Below are 12,228 nucleotides of genomic sequence, written 5' to 3'. Positions count from 1 at the left end.
AAAAAATTAGCTCACCTATGCTATTTCAGCTAATAAATAAGGGCATGGATGAATCATTTCTCACACGTAAATGACATAGATGAGTCAAAGCTTTAACAAATGACAAGTATTTTCTCAAAGTTCTTTGGCCTTGGGCATTTTCCCTTTATAAAAAGAACATAAAGTTATGGAATTTATCAATAAGACACCTTAGGATTTTCATTGAGAAAATATAGCTTAAGAAATCTATTATATGTCCAAATAAAACCATTAACTTTCAAATCACTAATTTCAAATAATGTCCAAACGGGCCTTAACACAAAGAGTTGGGAAAAAAAAATCTAAAACAACTATACAAAAACATATTTGCTCCCAACTGGGGAAGGGCCCTAAACAGTCTAAAGTTCACAAGTAAATCTCTAGCAGTTGAATGGTTCATACAAATGCACATCAGTCTTCAGAATGTTGCCTTTCAGTGCTACTGTCACTTGTAATTGAAAAAACAAAACCATATGTGTTCCGTTTCCGGTTCTAGTAACTTCTAAGATGAAAACTGATGCTGTTTACACACACGCCAGAGGAACCATTGAACTTGCTTGTTTCAAGTTCCTGAAAATTCCGAAAACACATAATATCATGAGAATGGACAGCTGCTTTGTTCCAAAGGTAACTATTGAAATGTTAAAATGTGCAATGTCCGATACCATAAACTCAGTTCTAATAACTCCTAAAATGAAAATCCATGTTTAGACACAAGCCATAGGAACCGCTGAACTAGCTGTTTCGAGTTCCTGAAAATTCAGAAAATCATGTGTAAGATCACCAGACTAAATAAATTTTTTTGTTCCAAAAGCAATTATTGAGATGCTACATATGCAAATGTCCAGATATAAGTGCTGATGATTGACCAAATATATTTATAGATCGATATCTAACTGAGATGGGACATCAGAGTCTGACCTCCAAAAAGACCTAATCCAAGATCTAATTCTTAATAGCGAGAAGCAGTCAGCACATCACTATATCTTACAAGTCATATCGTAAACAGAATAGAAAAGAGGTCCATTGTGATAAAATCCCACGAAAAGGGGAGATCAGGAGAGTAATCTCTATTTTATTTTATGAAGTAATGAAATATCATTAATAGGATGCAATTTAGAAAAGGTATGGATTCTATACAAAACTTAAGAAGCCAAGGAAATCCAAAAAAAATATCATTTACTTCCCAAATTCTTACACCAACAAGAAAGATTCGGAACACATTAGCAGAAAGATCTGAATGACATTGGCTTCGAAACTGGAATAATGCTGAGGTCCCCTTAAAGTATCTACTCTTTCATTTCCTCGGAAGGATCCAAAAAATGCAACAAGGAGTAATCTTGCAGTTCCATTAATAGGAACGAAACAAGTGTGTGATTCTCTTATGTCAAACATATCAATAGTAACAGATAAGAGAAACTGGGCATAGAGTGTGTTCACACAAATTCTAATCCAAAAAATTGCATTATAGTCAGATTGAAACTTTTAGTTTACAGATATAGCCACATTTTTTTTAATGACAGTTATAGCCATATACCATCTAATGAAGAGCTAGTTCAAGGTCTGTCCATTTATATATATAGAGTGAAACAATTCACTAACATGAGGAAACTGAATTCACTAGGACAAGCTAACTCGGGTCAGCCTTATTCTCATAACATATGACATTATCTTCATTCAACTCTATCAAAAACTCATTCTTTTAATATGTGTATCCTTCTTTGGGCTTCGGAACCATTTAGACGTCTTTTTTTCTTTCATCTTTTACAGTTGCTACTCAATGAAGGTTTTCAAGTAAGTAGTACCTTATGAAATAAGAAGTAATAGATCTGCACAATGTTCATTCTCACCTCACACTCAATAACCAAAAAAGAGATTATTCCCAAGGAGAGTCGAGTCTATTCACTCAACTATCTAATAAGATTGAGACAAATTTACTGTAGAGTGACAATTTACACATCTTTTTGGGCCACTTTGAATAGGATGAATCTTCCCCGTTTTTGATTGATCTAGCTTGTCACTTTCTTTTAAATATCCAACTTCTAATTATTAATCTGAACCCAATATGTTATTCTACTATTTCTAATATCCCGACTTTTTAACCTGATAGCACAACTAATCCAAGTACTCCAGGGAATATTTTCCGACACTGACCAAGACAAATCTGCCACAAAAACTCAAAAGGCACTTATCTACATAACAAAACCTGCTTTTAAAATCAATGAAACATCCTCTTCACCTTCTATAGATATGCAAGTATGTTTTCTCCTCCCAAGTGTTTTGAAATTTTTAGGCTCAATATAAGTTTCAATTATCTTTTATATACTAACTAGAACCAGAGGTGCATCCAGGATTTGAAGTTATGGATTTTAAGCTCAAGATTCCGTCACAATCTATTTGATTTACTAAGTTTGATGTTGCTGGTATTACCATACCTTGCTTGTATCCTCTGCACTGCTTTTATAAAGTTACCATGTTTTCTTTTCTGTCATTATACCTTCTCATTACTACTTTGATTTGCTTCACTTGAGCCGAGGGTCTTTAGGAAACAACCTCTCTATCTCCATAAGGTAGGGGTAAGGTTTGCATACACTACCCTCCCCAGACCCCACTTTCTGGAATTTTACTGCATACGTTGTTGTTGTAGAAATCTATTATTTGTACTTATCTAGTGGTTCTTTTAAGTTTTAACACATATACAGGGTCTGAGCCAGTCACTAGTTTCAAATGAACTCATAACATACACAAAACATCCACCCCCGACTAAAATTATTCTCTTATATCTTAATCTAGGTAAAATCTAAAAAGTCAAAACCTTGAGTTCCACGCAAGTCCAGCTTCAAGTTTGTTCGTTATATTCAGTTGCTTGTATATATTTGTAGTTAATCCATTTGAACATATCCAATGATGAGTTTTACGCCATCTTCATTTATGTAAGTAATTAGTATACATGGCACAAAGATTATGTAACAGTTTTCCCAAAATCTCTCTGCTTGTAATTTACAGTATCCTTGGTAACTACTTTTATGATAAAATATAACCTTTCTTATACAAATAAATAAAAAGCAGTACATGAATATCCCATCAAGAAAAAGAAAAAGAAAGGATAAGAGTTTTGGGGGGATCAGTTGCTAATTCATTCTTATTACTACTGAAGTGTAAGATATGTCCATTTTTTATTGCTACTTCACAGAACAACATGTGCACTAAATAACACACAACTTTTACCAGAGCATATCGTTAATTCCAACTGTAACTAGACTATTGGAATTTCTGTAGCCATGTGAAATTCTTAACTATTCGCTTTCGATAGGTCTCCGTTTCACTATGATATATGAAAATCTAATGTTTTTCACAAAATCTTTTGTTTGCTATCTCCAAAGTGCAAGCAATGACAATTCGCAGCTTTCCAAAACCCAGCCTTTAGATTATAGTTTCACAATGACAAAAACATTCTGAAAAACCCCTTTCCTGGGAAGTCTGACTTTGACATTAAGGATAATTTCTCATGATAATTCATTGGAAAAGCAGCTTTCGTAGCAAGATGAATGAGAAGTAACAAGCCAAACATTATCCACTATATTTTCTTTTTACAGATTGGCAAAGTTAGGCATAAGGACAGCATTAACATCTTTTATCTTCCCATATGTTTGACTTCTACGCTTCCAGAAAGTAGCCTCCGTTGCTTGGAATAACTACCTCAGTAGCAGTACAGATAATGAATACACGACAAAAGATGAGATGCTATATTGCAAATACTCTGTTTGGCACGATAAGGAGATCCTTAGGAACCACATAGAGTAGCTAAAAGTAATCTTTACACAGAAGGCTTTCTTCGCTAAAGTTATCTTTACACAGAAGACTTTCTTCGCTAAAGTTATCTTTACACAGAAGGCTTTCTTCACAAATGGCTGTGGCCCATATTAAATATAATTTGTGGCTGTTCACTGAATATATTTGTGACATAACAATGTCTGGAGGTAATATCAACCAACATTAAAGCAGTCACTGATATTACAAGCATTTTCTTGAATGAAAAGAAAAAGAAAAAGAAAAAAAGAATCCTGTCACCCGAATAAAATAATTTTCTGTCAGCATGAACATATTTGATCCAGCCCTTTTCAACTATTTTTACTTTATCTTAGTTTTTGTTTCCAGGCAGATATTTTTGGTAAGGATCTGTACATATATATGGGTGCAAAATGATGTTAATGACGTCAGTTTACTGGGAAAAGATACAAAAAGGTGATAAAGAAGGAATATCCCTTGAGCTGTACTACAAACTGACATGCTTTTCAAAAGAAAATGTAAAAATAGTATTTCATTTCCTCTAAAGATCTTAAATTGAAAGTACTTAATAATAGTGAAATCTTGGTAAGATCTAAACTGAGTGTGAGACCAAGGAGAAAAACAAGAGTGGGTGATTTGCAGCCCAAATGCATATTGACTGCCTCTAACCTTCCAGGTTTCCTATCAAGATAACTTTTAGTTTGTCAATGCATCATTATGCACCAAACATATAGTTCCTACGCTTCATATTTGGTTATATCATTCAAAAACCTTCCAGCAATATGTGTTCAAGCTTTACATTTTATGCCGTTCAGAGCATCTTATTGAAATACTAAACTTCAGAAACCTCCCAATACAAAAGTAGTCCATGACTTATTTTCATTTAAATTAACAAATATAAGATTAGCCAATGTGGTAAAACAAGGTTTCATTAATCAACGGATGAAAACCTTCAAGTTTCATGCACAAAATCAAATCCAAAACATCCCATAAAAAAGCTATAACACAAAAGTAAAAAACAAGTTGAAAAAATCATTAATTGCTGCATGAAAGGAAGATTCCCCTGAGAAAAGCTGTACCTGACGCATTTGAGATACTTCTGGAGTGTTACGTACTGGAACTTTTAAATTATGCTGATCCTGTTGCTGTAGATCTAGCTTTTCTAATTTCTTTTCATAAAGTGCAAACTCCTCTGGCTTCTCCCACTGTTTGCATGTTTTCAGGCATTCATTGCATTTTGAGGGGCATGGATCAAGTGGTAAAAAATAATTGGACAACTAATGAAATCTTACCCTGCTTTCACACGATACACAGTTATAATAATATAAGTTTCCGTCAGGACAGATATGGTCACTCCATTCACAATCTATGGACTCCATCTCAGCATTTAAAGATTTTGCATTGACAGAAGATGCAGCTGATGGCAAAACATTATCTGATCCAACATGAGTGCTGAAAACTGTCTGAGGATTGCTTCTGTTATTTGGAGTCTGCAAAATGCAACACATACTTGAAACATCTTCTTCTTTTTTTGCTGTGTCTTTCATTGGTAATTCTGTAATGGGGGTTGCACATTTTTCAAATAGGAAAGATCATTTGCTTTGGATAATAAGATCAAGATCCTTTCTCAAAAAGGCAAAAAGATTACGCTCGTACAGCACAAAATTAGATGTACTATAAGAAACTTCAGCTCTTAATAGAAATTGTTAGGCCATTCTAATAGTAAGAGACGTATTACGACATGTTGCCATCTACTTGATCAAAAATATTGAACAATAACCTGATTTGGACTCTGGTGATTAGACTGGTTAGCTGCTATATTCCCATTGAATTGCTCATTCATAAGGGGTGGTGCCCTGCAAGATATAAGTTCCACATACGGCAATCAGCAAATTAAAATACAAGAGGTGATATGCTAAAAGCTAGTCTAACGTACTTTAACCAGAACAGGACTTGCATAAAAAAAAACACTGGAAAGAACTGAATGAATAAATAGAATGGAGCCGGATAGGAACAATGTTGTGGACGCATTTGTGGGTAAGACATATGTGGGACAGAGAGCCCAATAACTTGATTTAATTAATATGCTAGTAGTTTTCTTATTATTCTAAAGTAGGAAGAATTTAATTATATTGTTAGTAGTTCTCTTATTAGTTAGGATTTATTTTTCCTAGTTTCATAAGACTGACTTCCTATTACTGTAAGAAGACTCCTATTTATAGGAGGATTTGGGGAATACGAAGTACGCAGAATTTAATCAGAAACAAGAGATAGGAGTTCTCTCTTCCATTGAACTCTAAGGTGTCAGCTTCCCTTTGATGAGCTGAATTCATATAAAAAAAATAGGTCGATCTAGGAATTTGAACAAAAGCAAGGGAAAATCAAAGGCAGTTGAATTTGATTTCCCTGTTCATCAATCCTTCCCTAAGAATCCTAACAAACAAGCACCTATAGCAACTTGTTCCAGAATATGTGACATCCTAGACAAGATGCCTGAGGGAAGTAGAAGCAGTTTTATAAAAGACAGAGGCATGAGACAAAGCATTTTATCACACGTGGGGTGAGGCATAAGCCCCAAGGCACAGGACTCATAAGTTCCCATAATATTTAATTGATTCCATTTTTATATAAAACCAAAATAAGCATAAACTTACGAAAAAAATTTAAAACTACATAAGCAATTGTATGAATTTTTTCATAAGGTAAATAATTTTATTAAAATCCGAAATACAAAGAGAAATATAACTTTTATCATTCATTTGCTAAAGACTTTTGAAGGTCAACATTGCTAATTAGAAATTAGACACATGATTTGCATAGGAACTGTTGGGCAAGCCCCAAGCATTAAGCGTGTCTAAGTTCTCAAGACCAGGCGCTAGTGGTGTAAGCCTCACAAAACAAAGCCCCACATGTGAGCCTCAGGGTGTTCTGCAAGCCCAAAAAAAGCCTTTAAAACACTGATCATAAACACTTTTAACTTTCTCAATCAAGAAAATCTCTGATATCCCAGTAGGTGAGAAAATCTCTGATATCCCAGTAGGTGAGAAGAGTATCAATTCCATTCTAGTTTCTTAAAATTAGTGTTTAACTTTTTCATCCTAAATTACTACTACTTTGTTTATTCAGAAAAAGTAAGTGGATCATCCTACAAAAAGAGGTACTCCTAAACTAGAAATGGTTGATCCATTCAAAGATAAAGGAAAACAAAAATTCAAAGAATGATGCACACCTCGACTCTCCCACCTTGGGCTTCTTAGGATCTGCGAATCGAATAACCAATGGGTGTTCACATACCTGAACCACAAGCAAATGGAGAAATGAGATTTGGTTTCAGATCAGACTACAAATATACATTAACGGTTTAATGCAGGGACTTACTTTAATTATATAGGTACCATGTAGTGCATTCATAGCCGCAACTGCCATGTCTCTACAAGCAAACCTGATAAAAGCACTTCCTTCAAGGCAAGAATAATATCAACATCAAGAAGAAAAAGTTGAAACACAAAGAAAGTACAGACAATCCAGAAGTAGGTGTGCCGACATTATATTTATATAGAGGCAGCATGAATAATAAGCACGGCACCAAATATAGCAAATGCAACTACACTGTTCAAACAGGTCAAGAAGCACTTGATTAGTAAAATTAAGGAGGATGTACAACCAGCTGAACTGTTGGCAGCAACTAGAGAAGCAGCCATAGTGACAAATAAACTTGTAACTTCGCTCAGTAAGAGAGCATCTTTGCAAACTGTTGTCAAATGCAAATACTTCTGCAAATTAAATGTCCAAATAATAATGAGAGAAGATAGTGGTTGTTACATACCACGGCGTTGTTTATGTTCATCAGCAATTAGGAAGACTTCTTCAACAATCCCATATGGAGAAAATACCTGCCAGCAAAGAAGTACATACAATTCAAAACTTCTCCATTGGCTCAAAAATGGAACAGATAGTACCGTCTCTTATTTTGACAGTATATATAGATCAAGGATTTAATTGCCCTTTCATACAATATTTATAGAGGTAATGAAATGAGCATTGACTAATCGGAGGACATAATATCATGATATGAACTCATCTTTCAAACATGAGAACAGAATAAAGCTTGTTATTTGGCATAGGATATGAGATACTTTACTATATCCTAAATCAAAAAATGTGCCAGGTAAAAGTGGGATGGAGCAAGTTCTAATCTTCATCAGTTATATCCTCTAGATGAAAATTACAATGACATTACTGCAAAAGTAGTTGCTACATATTGCTTCATCCAATGGCACTAAGTACACAAAAGCTTGAGTTTGTGCCCAATGCATATTATCTATAGATACAAGAATCGAAGCATGAAACATGCAGATTCCCTCTCTCTCTCACTCTCTCTCACACACAAACACGCAAAGTATGGACAAATTGAACAAAGAGTAACAGCAAAAACAGAAGGAGCAAACGGAAGATAGAGTGTAGATGTCTTGGTTAAACGCATATATGTGGAACATACATGCTCAATTTCTTTTTTGGAAGCTTGTTTCCTCAGACCACCAACATAAAGTTTCTGAGTGTGTTCGGTCAAGATTCCTACAATAAGAGAAAAAGAAGGTAAAAGTGAAGATAAAAATAATAAAGCATTGGAAATAAACACAGAGAGGCACAACGAGATAACTTAAAATTCAGACTGTATACACTTGAGAAAATCTCCCATGTCAATTCAACAAAAATATTTTGAACCTCCCAAGAATCAGTCTGTTACTTGTTTTTCTTACTATGTGTTTTCCTGAAAAATAAAATTGCAGTCATACACGAAGCTTAACACAGCAGGTGGGGAGTGAGTTTGGTGGATAATGTAAATAGTGGAAGGGTTCTAATTTGCTTTAGTTAAAATTTGACAAAGCATATGATTAACTATATTATTATTTATAAATTTCGAACAGAAATAGTGAAAATTACCGAGACGATCACGTTCCCCATCAGCATACCTAACTGTTAAGGGAAACTCACCCTGCAAGCAAGAAATATATACAAACCGAGTAAGAGGAGATCAATAATTTTTTGAGAGGGTAAATCATTTTAACTTTATAGCAGAGAAGGAAACTAACCCCAGGGAAAGTATATCGACCATTGAATGCTACAATAGCCCTATTAGCTTCATCTAGCGTTCTATACTTCACAAAACAACATTCTGCAGAGTAAATCATTATTTATTTTTGTTCTTCTTAAAGAAAAACATTCATTTTTATTCTGATACCTATACTTGTCAAAAAGATAAATATTATACTTCTGGAATGATATACATGTGCAGGGAATATAATAAACATAAACAACAACAAAAACCGGTCCCACAAGAAGGATTTGGGGTGAGTGGGGTTTAACATTTACGCAGACCTTACCCCTGCCTTTGTGGGGTAGAGAGGCTGTTTCACAGAGGGGAAAAGGATTAAATCCTGGTAATTTATATGATTCACAATATTTAAATTGCATCTAACTGCTTTGAACTACTTTAGCAATATAGAACCCAGTACAGATGACAGGAGATTTGATTAATCAATACCACCAATGTAAACTACAACTAGTACACTAGACAGATAGCCTGGCAACTGTAACTGTTACAACATTCCTCTACCTTTCCTCAAACCGGTGCCTTTATCCGTTAGACGAACAAACTCAACAATGTGCCCATGTGCAGCAAAAACAGACCGGACCTGAATTGAAAGAGTGGGTATTAATATGTAGGAATATTTTCAAAATGCCCAGATAATGAACATAGTCAAAGTCAAACATGGAATCTGCAAGCACTTGAGTGATGAAAATTCAAATTTTTAACATCCCGTTGAAATGAAACATAACTGGATGATTGGACAGGGGAAAGCCTGTACATATTGATTTGGACTGAAGCTAGTGGTTAACGGATTCTACCTACACAAATGGATATCTATTACTTCTGTACATATTATTTGGAAATGTTAGTTGACGCCTACTACTTTGGCATTGAGGTGGTGCTGATTAATTTTAATTGAATACCAGGATACTGTATAATATCCATTTGATGTGGTTAATCCAAGACATATGAAGTATCTGTGTATATCATAGGATACCAAGAATTCACAAAGATTAAGGAGTAAAAAATGATCAACCGAAGTCAATATCTAGACATAACTCCCTCCAAAGAGACAGGAAAGCAAGAGAAAGTGATCAACTTACAATTAAGGTTTAATCATTGTTGGTACATGTTTTTGATAAGTAAAAAACTTCCATTGATAAACACCAAGTTAGTGTTAAAAATATGTGCAAGATGTGTGTGGCTATACTCGAGTAATACATTGTCCTAAAAATACATTCATGTAGTCCTCAGGAGTCAGGAGTATCTTCATTTGGTAAGAGATTTGTATGTCAACGTAGGTTAGATGTGAGATTTCGAGCATGTCTATGTTTATAAACATTTATTTGTCTTAAAAAAAACAATTATTAGGTATTGGGATTAAGACCTGGCTAATTGAAGCAGAATGTATAGACTATAGAGGCTTTATATGGCCAACCTCAACTACTTTGGGGTCGAGACAAATAGTAGACATTCTTGTTGTTGTTGTTACTATCTAAGCTCTAATTAAAAGGCTCAAGTCTCGCTCTTAAGCATAACTTATAGCACGTAGAATCCCACTTATTCAATGCAACTAAATAGCAACATAACAAGGAAAAAGAGATCATTTTTCTGAATACTCAATTATAAGACTTACATCTTCTTCTTCTGCTGGCCTTGGAACTCCTACAACATAGAGTTTCACAAAACTGCCACAATCCAGAAAGTCTAAACAAACAAAATTCAGCAGTGTTACTTGGGCAAATACTCAGTAAAATATTCAAACTCTCCCTCTGTCCCAAAAAGTTTGGCTCTTTTGCGTCAGGAAATTCAATTAACTGAACTTCACCAGCATTTTAGGATGTGACTTTCCACCAATTTTAGGTAAAATGCAACTCATAATACTCTACTGCGGTCCAGCAGAGACAAAAAGCACCAGCTGATTTCTTCTTATTAATCATGGTCTGGTGAAAGGTTGGTGAAAGGTGACACCTATCCGGTGGAATTAGAGGTGGCTACTCTTTACTATAGTTTCCACATATTTAAATTTTTTAAAAAAAAAAAAAATTATCAAGTCTCACAAAAGTCAATCAAATTCACTCACTATAAGCAAAAGTGCCAAACAAATTAGGAATGAGAAATTATTTAATTGGAAGAAGAACAATGCATGTACCAGAGCTTGCTTGATCGAAAGGTCTCTTACGAACCGGAAAAGGCGCGGAACCACCGAATTTTTGCTCAAAATTCGGGTTACGATGGTGATGCTGGTGATGTTGCCGGCGATTGTATTGATTGCCGTCTCCGGGGAAGTTCCTTCTGTGATTGTCTAAGTTCCCATCGTTACGAGAGATAGAGTCGTCGGAAGGCCAATTCGGCGGTGCAGGATGAGGGTTCCGGTGAAATTCCGGCTGGATTACCCGGCGTTCTCCGTTCCTCTGGTCCATTGAACATCAACTGGTAAATTGATTATTTGAACTTCTTATTTATATATATTAGTAGGTAAATTACCGTGTTTCCACGGAATTAAACTCTTTTATTAAGCTTATATATAAATATAATTATTGAATAATATTCGTATTTTTGATACATACTCTACATTGTTATAACATTTTATCTCAAGATAAAGTATTTTTTTAAAAATCTTAAAGTATTATATTAATATTCATAAGCATAAACTAATGACGATAAAAAAACATACTGGGATCTATAACAATAGAATGAAACAGAAAGAAAAAAATTGAACCCATTAAATGTGTAGTGTTCCCCTTAACGAATTTATTCTCCTATAGTACTCGAGGTTTAAAGGAATAGATCCTTGCAGAATAAAACAATTTTATTCATTGATGTATTAATACAAATACAACGGTATAGTAAGTCACTCAAGAGAAGCAAAGTACACGACTATTAATTTGTGCCGAAGAAAAAGAAGAAGTTCAGATTTTTCGTTGTTTTAAAATAAAAGAAAATTCCTCTGTTTATAGACAACAAAGGATATTGTCAACAAATGTTTATTGCGTTTTATCGAAAAGGTCACAACTCTTTTAAAAAGTTATAACCTTTCGAAAAGGTAACAATCTTTCATGAAAGTTACAAATTTTCATAAAAATCACAACTATTCGTAAAAATTCACAATTTTTTGTTAAAGTTGCAAACTTTCATATAAATTAGAACTTTTCATAGAAGTCACTTTTAATAAAAAGGGAAGATTGGTTTTGAAAATAAATAAACATAAAAAAAAATCCTGATTTATGATGAGCTTTTAATTTTTTTTAGTTATTTTATGGAAAACTTTCACATACATCCACTCAAAAAATAGCCTGATTATTTTTCATAGATATTATTTGATAATT

The 12,228-nt window shown here is 34.2% G+C and overlaps 1 protein-coding gene across 1 annotated transcript; it reads right to left on the bottom strand.

Annotated features, from left to right (window-relative positions):
- Positions 1–212: 212 nt before the first annotated feature.
- LOC107026940 (flowering time control protein FCA) lies at positions 213–11,350 on the bottom strand. Its single transcript, XM_015228079.2, has 14 exons — positions 11,052–11,350; positions 10,536–10,606; positions 9,425–9,503; positions 8,901–8,983; positions 8,752–8,803; positions 8,306–8,382; positions 7,634–7,700; positions 7,186–7,265; positions 7,037–7,101; positions 5,588–5,663; positions 5,100–5,297; positions 4,887–5,012; positions 684–770; positions 213–588 (listed from the first exon to the last, which is right to left on the bottom strand). Exons 1-13 carry the CDS (start codon positions 11,320–11,322, stop codon positions 726–728), a joined length of 1,290 nt encoding a protein of 429 aa, XP_015083565.1. The 5' UTR covers positions 11,323–11,350; the 3' UTR covers positions 213–588; positions 684–725.
- Between the last annotated feature and the right edge of the window lie 878 nt (positions 11,351–12,228).

The sequence above is a fragment of the Solanum pennellii genome, chromosome 8, assembly GCF_001406875.1.
Source record: "Solanum pennellii chromosome 8, SPENNV200".
Taxonomy (NCBI): Eukaryota; Viridiplantae; Streptophyta; class Magnoliopsida; order Solanales; family Solanaceae; genus Solanum; species Solanum pennellii.
This window is presented reverse-complemented; position numbering and strand designations above follow the sequence as displayed.